At 30.7% G+C, this 15,238-nt stretch overlaps 1 protein-coding gene across 1 annotated transcript; it reads left to right on the forward strand.

The window, feature by feature from the left end:
• Positions 1-316: 316 nt before the first annotated feature.
• LOC120075951 (purine permease 3-like) lies at positions 317-4,508 on the forward strand. The gene is made up of 2 exons (XM_039029709.2): positions 317-1,204; positions 4,043-4,508. Exons 1-2 carry the CDS (start codon positions 443-445, stop codon positions 4,391-4,393), a joined length of 1,113 nt encoding a protein of 370 aa, XP_038885637.2. The 5' UTR covers positions 317-442; the 3' UTR covers positions 4,394-4,508.
• The last annotated feature ends 10,730 nt before the right edge of the window (positions 4,509-15,238 follow it).

The raw sequence follows: 15,238 nt of genomic DNA on the forward strand, positions 1-15,238 counted from the left end.
AGAAAATTGTATCACATTAGGTTAGTTTTAAATTTCACAAAATAACAGAAAGACCCCTCAATTTTTCCAACTTCACATAACACTATTCAACTTGTAATTTTCTATTGTATGGGATGGAGAGATTTATACCCAATAATTGTTTCTTCAAAATTACATTAATCATCAGTGTATGTATAAAGATAACAATTATCAATTACCTAAATTATATCAATCAATGTTAGAAATCAAAAGTTTTAACCGGGTAAACTCCAAAAATAATGGTGATGAAAAGAGTAGCACGCACTAAACATGCATGTGTCTGAACTTGAATGTCTCAATAATTATTCGTCCCCACCATTTCCCTCTCCACTTCAATTCCTTCAATTCTTTGTTGATAAATATCACCTCCCCTTCTCATTTTCTTCACCCATTCCACAATTTTTTCAATCAATCTTTTCCAAAAATGCATTCCCAAACCTCACAATCTCCAACAAAACATGATCACCAACCAACAAACCGCCGGAAGACCGCCGTTAAAACGGCCCTCCTCGCCTTCAATTCCATCTTGATGTCCATCGGCAACTGCGGCGGCCCTCTGATACTCCGCCTCTACTTCATCCACGGCGGCAACCGCGTCTGGCTCTCCAGTTGTCTCTTCACCGCCGGTTTTCCCATCATCCTCCTCCCATTGGCCATCAGTTACATCCATCGCTGCCGCAGCACCCCCGCCGGAAACAGAACAAAGTTGATTTTCATGAGGGAGCCGCTTTTGTTCTTTGGTTCCGCCGTAATCGGCCTTCTCACGGGACTTGACAATTACCTGTTCTCTTACGGCATGGCCCGGCTGCCAGTTTCAACGTCTTCGTTGATAATTGCGTCGCAGTTGGCGTTCACGGCGGGGTTCGCGTTTTTGCTGGTGAAACAGAGGTTCACGAGCTACACTGTAAACGCGGTGGTTTTATTGACGATTGGAGGGGCAATTTTGGCATTGCACTCGAGTGGAGACCGGCCGGCGGGAGAATCGAATAAAGAGTATATAGCAGGATTCTTGATGACGTTGGGGGCGGCGGTGCTGTATGGATTTATATTGCCGCTGATCGAATTGATGTACAAGAAAACGAAACAGAATCTTACATATACTTTGATATTGGAAATTCAGTTGGTGATGGCTTTATTTGGGACAATTCTTTGCACCATTGGAATGATAATCGACAATGATTTCCAGGTTACATCTCTATTCCTTTAGCTACTACTTAATCAAGTCAAAAATAATAATCACAATCATAAATAACTTCATTTCTGTTTTCGATTTGCTTCATTTTTGTTTTTATATTCATAATTTTTCTTCATTTTCCATTCATTTTTTATTTCAAAAGAAAAAAGGAAAAACAATTAATTGGTAGTTTCATCTATGTTTTTTAAGCTCACCCTCTTTTTTAACTATGGATTCTCATGGTTAAACTCTTTTTTCTAGTTTCTAAGAGCAATATTTGGTTGTAGCTACACGAAAAAAATATTTAAAATATTTTTTTTGAAAAAAGATAAACCGTAACTTGGTTGCGCAAATATTTTTCTTTTTTTAAGAATTTTTTTGAGTTTTTCCTGCTTTGTGTGGTTGCAATGGACTACAAAGTTATATTCGTTTTGAGTTCTGTATTTTTGTAAAGTAACTATTTTGTCATATCTTTATTTTTATTTCAAAATGAATTTATTAAACTATAGCAATAAATCTGTGGTCAAGAGTCTCCTACATGTATGAAATTTATTGAAAAAAGATAAACACTAGAATGGATATTTTTTTTTAAGTGCAAAGACTAAAATGAACCAAATTTGAAGCTACGAAGGATCAAAATAAAAATTGTAAAAGTATAAGAATAAAGATGAATCAAAGAAAAAAAATAAGGAAACTAAATATCAAAAGAGTATTTTAGACCTTTTAACATAATAACATGTTTTGAGCCAACATAAGTACAACCTAACTAGCATAAAACTTTAACTATCGTCCTCGAAATCAAACGTTCAATTTTTCCACATTGCATATTGTCAAAGAAAATTAATGTTTTTTGTTTTATTAGTACTAATTTAACATGATAATAAAGGTGCTTAAAATGAGTATAACTTATAGCATAAAATATATAATATCGACCTTAAAGTTTGATTCTCTTATTCCATGAATTATTGTAAGAAAAAAAATTACTTTTTTAATATAACAGGGTGAGAATCGAATCACAAATCTTTTGGTTGTTAACACTTATTATATGACAGTTGAGCTATATCTATTTTGAAAAAAAAAAAAAACACACATAGTTTTAAGGGGTTGTTTGATTCGTGGGCATTCAAGATTTTCATGAAGTAAGCATCTGAATTACCACTTTATCCTAAAATACTGTTAAATGTCCTAACATCTCGAGATTCTTGAACAACTTAAGATGTCCTTTTGGAGGGCATTTCAAGAATTTTGGATACCCCTGAGATATGGGTTCTCCAAACTCTCATGTCAAGGGCATCCCTTGGTGTGTTTTATGTGTGTATATATGTCACTCTTCTTTATTTGTATTTTAAATTAAAATAAATACCACCAATCATCTATATCACTATTTTTTTTTTTTTGTTATATCATAATTTAAAAAAAAATATATTCAAATTTATATCTAAGTAATAATTGTTTTAAATGAAAAAATTATTTAAAATATTTACAAATATAATAAAATATCACAACCTATCAGTGGTAGACACCGATAAATACTAATAGACATCTATCAATGTTTATCAGTATCTATCACTGATAGACAGTAATATTTACTATATTTGTAAATATTTTGGTTCATTTTTCTATATTTTAAAATAACTATTTATTTTATAAAAGAATCAAATTAATAAAATAAATTACATTAGTACAAACTAATTTATTGTAAATTTTATGTCAATTTATGATATTTTCAATTAAAAATCCTATAAAATAAACACTATTATCTAAATACTTTAAGATATAAAAAAAAAATATTCCTACAAAACAACGTATAGTTTTCTAAAGATATTGAATATTTGTAATTCCATGCATCCAAAGATTATAGTTATCTACATCTAAAAAATAAACGGTCAAGTTATGTATCCTCCTTCACTATTATTATATTTTTATAAAGAATATTAAAATATTGATAGGATTAAATTAAATTTGATTGATTTAAAGATGAATAATTTGTTTAAATTACAATTTTTTTTTTTTTTCCAATTGAGAAGAGGAAAGGACAGTGTTAGTCAAAACTGAATATATTTTATAAAGAAAAAAGGGGCATATGATTGTAGAGACTTTATAACGCGTAAGGTAGGAGTTTCAAATCTCCAACCCCAACTATACCTTATCTTCTTAAAAGTTGGGGATTTCATCCAATGGTTAAGAGGGGCCTACTATATACTCCAATCTTTCTTCTTTCTTATTATTATTATTTTGCCAAAATTAATTCCAATGTCCCAAAATTATATCACCTCATAAATCAGCCGTGATTCTTCTTACACATGTCAATTTTCTATTGGACCTTCTCTTAAATAGTCATTCTTATCTTGGTTTGTGTTATTAATGTTTCCCTTAAAAAAAAACTCGAAATAAAACGTTCTTCAGTTGATCAAGAACAACTTAATTACTTTTTAACCAACAAAAAAAAACATGCCCAATAAAAAAAAATGTAGATTTGCAAATATTGGTGGTTGAATTTAATCTATATAAATTATTCTTTTTATCGTAAATTAATTTTAAAATGAAACTATGTTAAAATGTCTGGAATATAATAGGTAGCGTTTTGTATGATTAAATAAGTTATTTACATATTTATCATTTTTACGTAAGGTTTAGACGGGTGCACATTATATAAATTCTCTAATTTTAGAGATGTCTCAATTCTATAATCTGTATTATTCTTTCGGTAGTAAATCGTTTACTCTCTTTTTTTTAATGTAGTGCGCACGTGGTTAGTGAACTATGTAAACGTCTGTACTTTACGTTTTGTGTTTTGTGTTTATATTTGAATGTTGGTTTTTAACAAACTAATTATAATAATTGAAACAGGCAATACAAAGAGAGGGAAGAGAATTTGGACTTGGAAATACTAAATACTACGTGGTATTAGTGATGAGCGCCATAATATGGCAATGTTTCTTCGTGGGAGCGGTGGGAGTTATTTTCTACTCGTCGTCGCTATTTTCAGGTATAGTAATTGCACTGTTATTGCCGGCGGTGGAAATTCTGGCCGTCATCTTTTTCCGGGAGAAGTTTCAGGCGGAAAAAGGAGTGTCTTTGGCTTTAAACCTATGGGGATTTGTGTCATATTTTTATGGGGAGATTAAGCAAAGCAAGAAGATGAAGTTAATAGAGCTACAAAAAACTCAAGAAATAACAACCACCATTCAAAATGTTTGAAGATTCTTATTCCCTCAGTTGAGGTCATTCTAGTCATTACATTTCTGTCAATGTCAGATACTATTATTATTATTATTATTATTACAAGGGCTTTGATTTGAACTTTCCACTAAAATATGTTCCGAAGAAAAAATCCAAAAGAAAAAAAGTTCACTAAAATACAACAAGGACGTATCTTTTTTCCTGTCTTTGCTTTTTATAATCATCACTGTATTAGCACGTGGATGGATATGGATTTTTTAATTAAACTAAATCCACCGCTAAACAAAGGAAATTCATTCCAAAAGTTGGACAAATATACCAAACCATTATAATACAATTGGCATATAATATCAATTTAAATTTTTCTCTTATCTTTAATTTTTATTTCAAAATTTTATGATTGCATTTCATTTATTGAATTGCTTAAACCATAGTCATAAATTTGTATTAAAAAAGTTCCCATATGTACAAAGTTTATCAAAATGGTCTCTTATCAAAAAGTGTGAGGATCAAAATGGACATTTCAGGCGCGCACACACACACACATATATTCTTGAAATTGAACATCTATAATTTCAGGCATCAACAGGTTCATGTTATCTACGTTTACAAAAAAAACAAACGCCCCTTAAAGGTCATGTATCCTCCTTCATTACATTTATTTTCAATAGTAATGAAAATAAAATTTGATTATCTCAACTTAAACTCGAAACTATTGTAATTGTATCGATTCCCATTATGTTTCGTTTGAAAAAAGTATAATGTGGGACTTCTAATTATCTCACTTGACCCCCTATACATATATTAACATTATTTGTTACTTGTAATTGTTATGCTTATAAATTTAAGAGTAATTACAATGAGTAGCACTTTTACAGCTAATAATAAAGTGCATAGCAAACACTTTAAATGAGTTGCAAATATAGCAAAATCTATCAGTGGTAGACTCTTATTAGCGATATGGTCTATCACTGATAGACTTTGAGAGTTTGATCTAAATTTTGCTATATTTACAATTCTTTTTGCATTGTGCTACATATGTAAATACTTTTAGTATGATTGATATATTTGCAACTATCCCTAAATTTAAATGTTATAGATAAACAAACTAGTAAAAAAAGAAAAAAGAAAAAAATAGTTTTTCAATAGCTTTCTAATATATTATAAATATTTTTAACATTTCATTGTAATATTTGTTATGAAATTGAGGAGCACAACGGAAACACAAATATGGAGAAAATATAATATAATAATATTAAATATATTAAAATAATATAAAATAAAATAACTAAAAATGTAAAATAACTAAAATTATAAAATTGGATAATAGGTAAGTTAGTGGAATTCTCACCAATATATGTGTAATTTTAAGATCCACCAAATGTCACTATTTATAGACAAAGTGACAAGTAAGATGTGGACTTACATGAACACCAAGCATGAATAATTACAAGGCACATGGACAACAAGAAGGGTGACACATGGCTTTGGGACACTAAGCAATGGACATCTATTTATTATTATAATATTTATAATACTCCCCCTTAGATGCTCATATATATATATATATATATATATGTATATATATATGTGTGTGTGTGTGTGTGAAATATGCCTTGTTAAAACTTTACTAGGAAAAACCCAATGAGAAAAAAACCTTAGTGAAGGAAAAAGAGTATATATTTAATATAATACATACTCCTAAAAGAATACAATATATTTACTCCCTCTCACGAAAACATCACTTAAAATCTCTGAGTCGCCGCATTCCAATTGTGTGCACCAATTTTTCAAACATTGCGGTTGGTAATGCCTTATAAATAAGTCTGCCAAGTTATCCTTCGAACAAATTTATTGTACAGTAATGTCGCCATTTTCTTCAAGATCATGAGTGTAGAAAAGCTTCAGTGAAATATACTTTATTCTATCTCCTTTAATATATCCTCCATTGATTTGGGCTATGCAAGTTGTATTGTCTTCATATAATATTGTTTGAAGATTTTTATTATAAGACAAGCCACACGTTTCACGAATGTGCTGAGTCATTGACATTAGCCATACACATTCTCGACTAGCCTCATGAATTGCAAGAATTTTAGCATGAATTGAGGAAGTGTCGTGATAGTTTGTTTCACCAATTGCCATGATATATAAGTTCCTCCACATGTGAACAGATAACCTGTTTGAGATCTAACTTTGTGTGAATTAGATAAACATCCAGAATCTACATAACCAACTAGATCAAAATTTAATTTATTTAAATAAAACAAACCCATATCGCTTGTTCCTCGGAGATAACAGAGTATACGCTTAAATTTGTTCTGATGTCTTTTTGTAGGAGAGTAACTCTATATAGCTAATAAATTTACTGAAAATGCAATATTTGGTCTTATATTATTAGCAAGATACATAAGTGCACCAATTGCACTAAGATATGGTACTTCAAGACTAAAAAATTCTTCATTATCTTGTCGAGGTCGAAATATATCTTTATTTATATCCAATGAATGGACTTCCATTGGAATATCCAATGGATGTGCTTTGTCCATATAAAATCTTTTCAAAATTTTTCTTGTATAAGTTGACTAATGAATAAATATTCCATCTGCTAAATGCTCAATTTACAAACCAAGGTAAAATTTTGTTCTTCTGAGATCTTTCATCTCAAATTCTTTTTTAAGATATTCTATTGCCTTTGAAAGCTATTCAGGAGTTTCAATTATATTCAAGTCATCAACATATACGATTATAATAGCAAATCCTGATTGTGATTTCTTTATAAAAACACACGGACACATTGGATTATTTTGATATCCTTCTATCAATAAATATTCACTCAAGTGATTGTACCACATCTGTTCTGATTGTTTCAATCTATATAGTGATCTCTGTAATTTTATTGAATACCGTTCCTGGGAATTTGATGTATATGTTTTAGGTATCTTAAATCCTTCTGGAATTCTCATATAAATATCATTATCAAGAGATCCATATAAATATGCTGTGACTACATCCATAAGATGCATATCTAAACTTTTATACACAGTCAAGCCAATTAAATATCTTAGTGTAATTGCATCCACCACTGGAGAATATGTCTCTTCATAATCAATACCAGGTCTTTGTGAAAAACCTTATTCAACTATTCTTGCTTTATATCTTGTGACCTCATTATTTTCATTTTCTTTCCTCAAAAATACCCATTTGTATCCCACGGGTTTAACACCTTCTAGTGTTCAAACTACTGGTCCAAAAACCTGTCATTTTGAAAGTGAGTTTAATTTTGCCTCGATTTCTTCTTTCCACTGAAGCCAATCTTTTCTATACGACATTCTTCAACAGACTTTGGTTCAGGATCCTCAGTTTCAGATATAATATCAAGAGCAATATTATACGCAAAAATGTTGTCAATAATTACATTAGTGTGATTCCATCTTTTACCTGACATGACATAGTTAATTGAAATCCCATTATTATCTTTAGGTATTTTATCTTCCTTACTAGTTATGTCGAGAATTTCTTCATGCGTATATATATCCCCAACTAAGTCTTTTTCACTATTAATTATTTTTCGTTTTTCAAGGATTTTTATCTCTAGAACCCACTGGTCTACCACGCTTCTAGCGTGTTCCAAACTCATTAGTGACAACTTTGTGTTGAGATATCAATTTTTTATGGAACATTTGCAGCTGGCATATGTGACCTAGTTACTTTCTTTCCATCTATAAATGCATCTGGTAATTGATTTGCTATATTTTGCAAATGAATTATTTTCTTAACTTCAAGTTCACATTGATCTGTATGGGAACCTAAATGAGATAATAACAATGCATTTCATGTAATTTCTTTTTCCAACTTCTTAATTCTTCTCCCTAATATTGGAAAATTTGTCTCATTAAAATGACAATCAGCAAATCATGTAGTAAATACATCACCAGTCGGGGTTCAAGATATTTAATAATTGATGGAGAATCATATCCAACATATATTTCTAACCTTCGTTGAGGACCCATCTTAATGCATTGTGGTGAAGCAATTGGAATATATATTGCACACCTAAGAAATATTTGGCTCATGACCATAAGCTCATTGTAATGGCGAGTACTTATCATAAACTACTGGCCTAATGCGTACAAGTAATGTTGCATGCAAAATAGCATGTCCCCATACAGATGAAGGAAGCTTAACTCTCATAAGTAATGGTCTTGCAATTAATTGCAAACGTTTTGTAAATGATTATGCTAAACCATTTTGTGTATGAACATGAGTGATAGATCTTTATGAAAGATATATTTTCTACGTTAAGTCCCTCAAAATTATGTTTTTTTTTCCTTTTAATGCTCATTTTGTAGGTAAAACAGTCTCGGGAGCGATTAGGAACCATTTCGAGAATTGGACTAAAAAGGATAAAAAATGATCAAAAAGTCAACAAAGTTGAAGAGAATCAGAGTAATTACCAAAATTCCATCGACCCAGCGTCACGACCCTCACAGAAGCATCGAGCAACGCTTGAAGACAGCAAGTATCCATCTACTGCAAAATAGGGCAGCGTTGCAACGCTCCGGAGTTTGACAGGATTGTCCGCGCGCCTACGCCTTCCGCAATCCAGTGTCACGACTCAAGCCCAATGCTTCTTTGTTTTTTTACGATTTAGCGTTGCAATACTATCCCAGCATCGTGCCACTACCCTATGAATATAAACACTTTTTCTTTCATTTTTGCAAAGGAGGAAGCACAATTCTCATGGAGGCTGGGATTTCTCTCTGTATCATTTCGTCTCTTTGGTAAACTTATTTCCCAATTTAGTTTAGATTTTGATTTCCTTTTTGGATTGTAAGCAACATTTTTGTAATTTTTCATGAATTTGTCTATGAGTTTGTAAAGTAGTTATTGAATCTTGTTTCTAGTTTCAAGGGTTCTCGTAATTCTTTTGAGTTTTCTCTTTTTCTTTATCATTTACAATATGAATTGAGCATTCTTAAATCTGTTTTTTTAGTTCTTGAAACATTGAATGATCTATATCTTGAACATGTATAACCTAGATGCTTGGTTTTGTCACAATCATGATTGAATATGTTGCTTTCAATGTGTTCGATATAATGTCTAGCCAAGATCTACAAGAAACAATAGTAATTGTATGTTTGATGGCTACTTCTAGGATGCATTAATTACTAGATTTAGAGAAAATTTGGTTAATTGAGTAAGCAATGTTGACAATTAATTGACGCAATTGAATCCCAGAACTTAATGTGTGTGTTTTCTATTCTATATGGTCACTATTGAACCCAATAGAGGTAGAAGCATATAGGTTGATTAAGGTTAGGCCTATCCAACCTTACTCAATGTTTAGGACGCTGTCTTGACTAGGTTATTGTTAGTTTCTGCCTTTGTAGAGACTAGCTTAATCAAGATAAGTAAGTAGTTGCGAGCATAATCCGATTGTGAATTTAATTTGTAGAATTCGATGGTAGGAATTGAATTGAACATTTAACTTAAATTAGGAGCAAGATTGATTTATACTTGTTTATATTTATCCTTTGTCTCTTGATTTTTAGTATGTTTCTAGTTTCATGAGAACCCCCCATTTTATCGCTTTTATAGTCAAAGTTAGTTTAAGAAAAGATTAGAATTAAGCCTTCTATGAGGATCAACCTCTTACTTCCGCTTTAACTACGAATTAGTTTTCGTTGTTGTTTGAGATTTATAAATTTTGTTTGTTTTGGGTTAGGTAGAATTAACGACATCTATTTAGCTTCTGAACAAAATGGCGCCGTTGTTGGGGAAGCTAAACTATTTAAATCTCATTCTTAGCTAAATTTGACTAGAAAACTTTAAAACACCAAAAATATTTTCTTCTTCTTTGTGTCTACTTCCTTTAAGATGGTGGATATAAACATCTACTATGTGCTTCAAGAGAAGTATGCGACCCATCGGAGAACACAAGAGGTAAGTGAATTTAATAACCTTAAGAGTGAAATAAATGAACTAACCTCTCTTGTTCGAGTTATGGTTACTGAACAGATACAGGTTTCACGCGGTCCTGAACGCAAATACTACCAAGAAGCCCAACCGAACTCTATCATCGATGCTGTCTCCTTCTACCAATATAGGTATTCTTCAGAAAATTTAGTTGATGAACTTTCTAAATGCTCTTGTGAGTTTGTGCAGTAACATTCCTATCTTTCTCAAGAACCATCGAGTTTCCAGCAGGATAACTTCTATTCAGGATATGAAGTTAGAGCTGACTTTCAGAATCTGTATGACCTTGTTGCTTAGATTACTAATTTGGTTAGGAGAGTTGAGAAGTCTTAGGAAGATACATTTTCTAAGAGTACTGAGTTAAGTGGTGAAGAGATTCACATTGATGATCCCATTGAGTAGCCGGTTTTTTGAAATTTCGATCAAGGTAAGACGTTGGATTTAATAATGTGTGAACTTGCTAATGGTTTTTCTCATTGTGAGCAGGATTCTATTGAGTTTCACTTGGAGACTTAAGCCCCCATGACAGTTGAGGTCCATCAAACCCCTGAGCTTACACACTCCATGCTGACATTGGATAACCATTCAAAGTTTCTCGTCGTCTGTGGCACTGAAGCCGATCTAATTTAGGAGTTTCCCTTGACCGACGATGAAGATGATGTTTATCCCACGCCATGTTCAGAACAAGTAAGTAAGGATAAGTATGAGCTCGTCCCACACCTCAAGGAATATTAAGTGAAACAATTAGAGACTTCCAAGCCTAGAACGTACTTTCTCCTAGTATTTCTTGCATCTTTGATTATTGCTCATATTATCCTTACAAGTCAGAATTTGTTGTTGAGTCTTTTTCTTCTTTCGACTCTTTTGGGTCACTTGAGTATTTCGATTCTTTCTTTTTCTCTTTTTTGCCAAAGTTTAAAAAACCAAAATTTGACCTGTCTGGTTCTCGTCAAAAGGTAAATTGTCTTATAGCCCTTCCGGGCTATATAGATTCATCTAAGAGAGGATCAAAAGTTTAGCTCTCATAAGTAATGGTCTTGCAATTAATTGCAAACGTTTTATAAATGATTATGCTAAACCATTTTGTGTATGAACATGAGCTACAAAATGTTCAACACTTATCCCAATTGACATACAATAATTATCAAAAGCTTGGGATGTAAATTCACCAGCATTATCAAGACGAATGGTCTTAATTGTATAATCAAGAAATTGTGCTCTTAACTTAATTATTTGAGCAAGTAATCTTACAAATGTAAGATTTCATTTTGATAATAAGTACACGTGTGACCATCTACTGGATGCATCTATTAATATCATAAAATATCTAAATGGTCTACTTGTTGAGTTAATAGGTCCACATATATCACCATGAATTCGTTCTAAAAATGTAGGTGATTCAGTCCCTACTTTAGCTGGTGATGATCTAATTATCAATTTTTCTTGAGAGCAAGCATCACATGATAATTTATTAGATTGAAAAATCTTTTAGCTCTTTAATGGATGTTCATTTTAATTCTCAATAATTCTCCTCATCATTTAGATCCTGGATAACCCAATCGCTCATACCAAATTGTAAATATGTCTAGATTCATAAACTTCAGGTTCGTTGTTGCATATGTTTCAATTACTCATATATGAGTATAATATAATCCAGAAGATAAAGCAGACAACTCTTCCAATATACGTTTTTTATTTGAGGCAGTGGATATGATATATAGATATTCCACATTATTCGTGTCAATATGATAACCATTGCAACGTATATTTTTAAAACTTGGAAGATTTCTCTTTGATTGACCAGAGAACAATGCATTGTCAATTATAAATTTTATTCCTCTAGGTAAAATAATATTTGTTTTTCCAAAACCTTTGATCAAATTTGCAGAACCTGACATTAGATTTACTTTTGCTTTCAGCATTGTTAATATGGAAAAGTATTTTTATTTACAAATATTGTGTGTGTAGTTGCATTTTCTACCAGACATAGATCTGTTTTGCTCATTTTTTAATCACCCAACATATAAAAAGGATCCATGTTTCTTCATTAAAAGAAAATAATTACAATAAGAAAAACAACACTACAAAAGTTACTAAAAAAACATGAAGATAGGTAAAAGAAAACAATAACATTAAGTCCAGATATTCTCAAAATAAAAAATATACTTGATGTTCCATCGACTGCGCCAATCATCTCTTGAAGAGATTCAAAGAAGTCCGCCACATCCAAATTTTTCATATGAGATGGGTCAAATATATCATTATCCTGGTATGCAAAATTTGCTTCCACATTTTATCCTTTTTCCTTCAGGGAGACTTGATAAAGGTCAACTAAGTGTTTTGATGTACGGCAGGTACATGATCAAAGCCCAGTCATTCTGCATCAGAAGCATTTATTTTCAACACTTTTTGAACTCTTATCTTGTGGAGTTTTTCCTTTGTGATCATCATTTTGCGTTCTTCTTTTGAAATTTGAATGATTAAACTAACTACCACAAAAATAATAATTATTTCTTCCTCTGCCAAGGTCATGACCTCAACTGTGACCACGACCTCGACCACGATTATTATTAAAATTCACAGCATTCACTTCAGGGAATAGTGTTATTCTGGTTGGTTGAGATTCATAATTTTTCATCAATAACTCGTTATTTTGTTCGACTACGAGAAGACATGAAATTAATTCAGTATACTATTAAAAACCTTTCTCTCGATATTGCTGCAGAAGCATATTTAAGACATGAAATGTAGAAAATGTGTTCTCTAACTTATCAGCATGAGTAATTTTTCCTCCACATAACAACAATTTTGAACTGATTTTAAATAATGCAGAGATATAATCACTTACTGATTTGAAATCTTGTAGCTTCAAGTGAATCCACTCATAACGAACTTTAAGAAGAATAACAGTTTTTTTTATTATCATACCTCTCTTTCAAATTTTTCCACAGGATACGGAGATCTTTTATTGTTAGATACTCTATTTTCAATCCCTTGTGAATATGATGACGAAAGAAAATCATAGTTTTTGTTTTGTCTTAACTGGATGTTATATTTTCTTCTTTAATTGTTTCTCCCAAGTTCATAGCATCCAAGTGAATTTCAGCATTAAGTACCCATGACAAATAATTATTGTCGTTAATATCAAATGCGGAAACTTCTAATTTTGTGAGATTTGTCATGGCAGCACTATCATAAAATATTGTACTTATGTTAGAAATTTAATAGATATTGAATATGCAAAATAACATTAAATTTATTAATTATAACGAAGAGGGAAAAACTGACATACTTTTAGGACCTACCTTTAGCGAAAAAAACGATAGGAGCTTGTGCTGATGACGTGTTGTGAAATTGAGAAGCACAACGATAATACGGATATGAAGAAAATATAATATAATAATATTTTTATATAATAATATTAAATATATAAAATAAAATAATTAAAACCATAAAATAACTAAAATTATAAAATTGGATAGTAGGTAAATTAGTGAAATTTTGAAGTGGAATTCTCACCAATGTATGTGTAATTTTAAGATCCACCAAATGCCAGATAAGCAAAGTGGCAAATAAGACGTGGACTTACATAGATACTAAACATAAATAATTACAAAGCACATGAACAACATAAAGAGTGACACGACTTTGGGATACTAAGTAATAAGCATCTATTTATTATTTTAATATTCATAATAATATTTAAATTTTATTATTATGTTTTTAGTTTAGAATGATAGTTGAAATAATTGATTTTGAAATGGTAATCAGTAACTTCACTTTTTTTTTCTTTTTTTGGAAAGAGTAACTTCACCAATTGGATTGAAGCATGTCAAAGCTAAATTTGTGATGTTATATATCTATATTAGTTGTCTACCTTCAATAATTATGTGATAGCTGACTATTGCGATAAAGTTTGTTTGTCCACTTACATATACATTCAAAAAGTTCACATTGTGTTTATTGAATGATATTGTGGTAGACAGTTAAAAATTAATATAAATAAATAGATACATAGAAAATAGGACAGCCAATATTATAAAAAAAAAATACCTATCTATATTATAAGCTTGTTCAACTATAAAAAGAAATTGAAATTTTTAACTAGTGATTATAATTTTTAACATATTAACATTTATTAATATTTTAGAAAATACGAACTCTGATGTGGCACCAATTTTATATTTTAAAGTATGGTTTACTTTTTCTTCTGATCTTTTATAATAATTTTTTAAAAGGGTATTATATTAACTAGAAATGTGAATTTAATTCAAACAATTTTCTTTTAAATAGTTAAGAATAAGTGAATTACAAGTTGGAAGGGAACTATAATAATTTTGCGCTGCCTGTAAAGGTTTGGAGATGGATTTTGATTGAGGTTGACAGAAGCCAATGAATTTGTGTTGTGTAAAATTGTCTTCATGAATCAATTTTTTTGCTAATATTTATTTTTTTAGAAACAAAAAGTTATTTTCATATTTTTCTTTTTGGAAATAGGGTTATTTAGGTATATTTTGATTTTTATGATAAATCATATAGGTTTATTAATTTTAATCCTAAACTTTCAACTATAAACTTCAAACGTAGGAGTTTGTATAAAATTTAATCCTAACTTTTTAAGTTCATCCATCTAAACCCCAAACTTAAATAAGTGTATCAATTTAAACTTTTGATTAAGTTTCTTTTTTAATCACCCTTCTAAGATGGACATAAATACATATCACATGACAATGTGTGACTTTGGACATGGATTGAAAAATGTTCTAATTGTGATTAAAATGAAAACCTAAGAAATATGTAAATTGATGCAGTTCCTTAAATTTGAAGTTGAAGTTTAATTGATGAAATGAAATTTAAGGGTCAAAATTGATGTACTTGACCAAA

The sequence above is a fragment of the Benincasa hispida genome, chromosome 4 (genome assembly GCF_027475165.1).
Source record: "Benincasa hispida cultivar pf3 chromosome 4, pf3_genome.v1.1, whole genome shotgun sequence".
Classification (NCBI taxonomy): Eukaryota; Viridiplantae; Streptophyta; class Magnoliopsida; order Cucurbitales; family Cucurbitaceae; genus Benincasa; species Benincasa hispida.

Excerpts from the sequence above, each read along its gene's own strand:
- LOC120075951 (XM_039029709.2), top strand. The coding sequence starts at position 443 with ATGCATTCCCAAACCTCACAATCTCCAACAAAACATGATCACCAACCA. Across the intron at positions 1,205-4,042 it reads TAATCGACAATGATTTCCAG|GCAATACAAAGAGAGGGAAG; the intron begins GTTACATCTCTA and ends TAATTGAAACAG.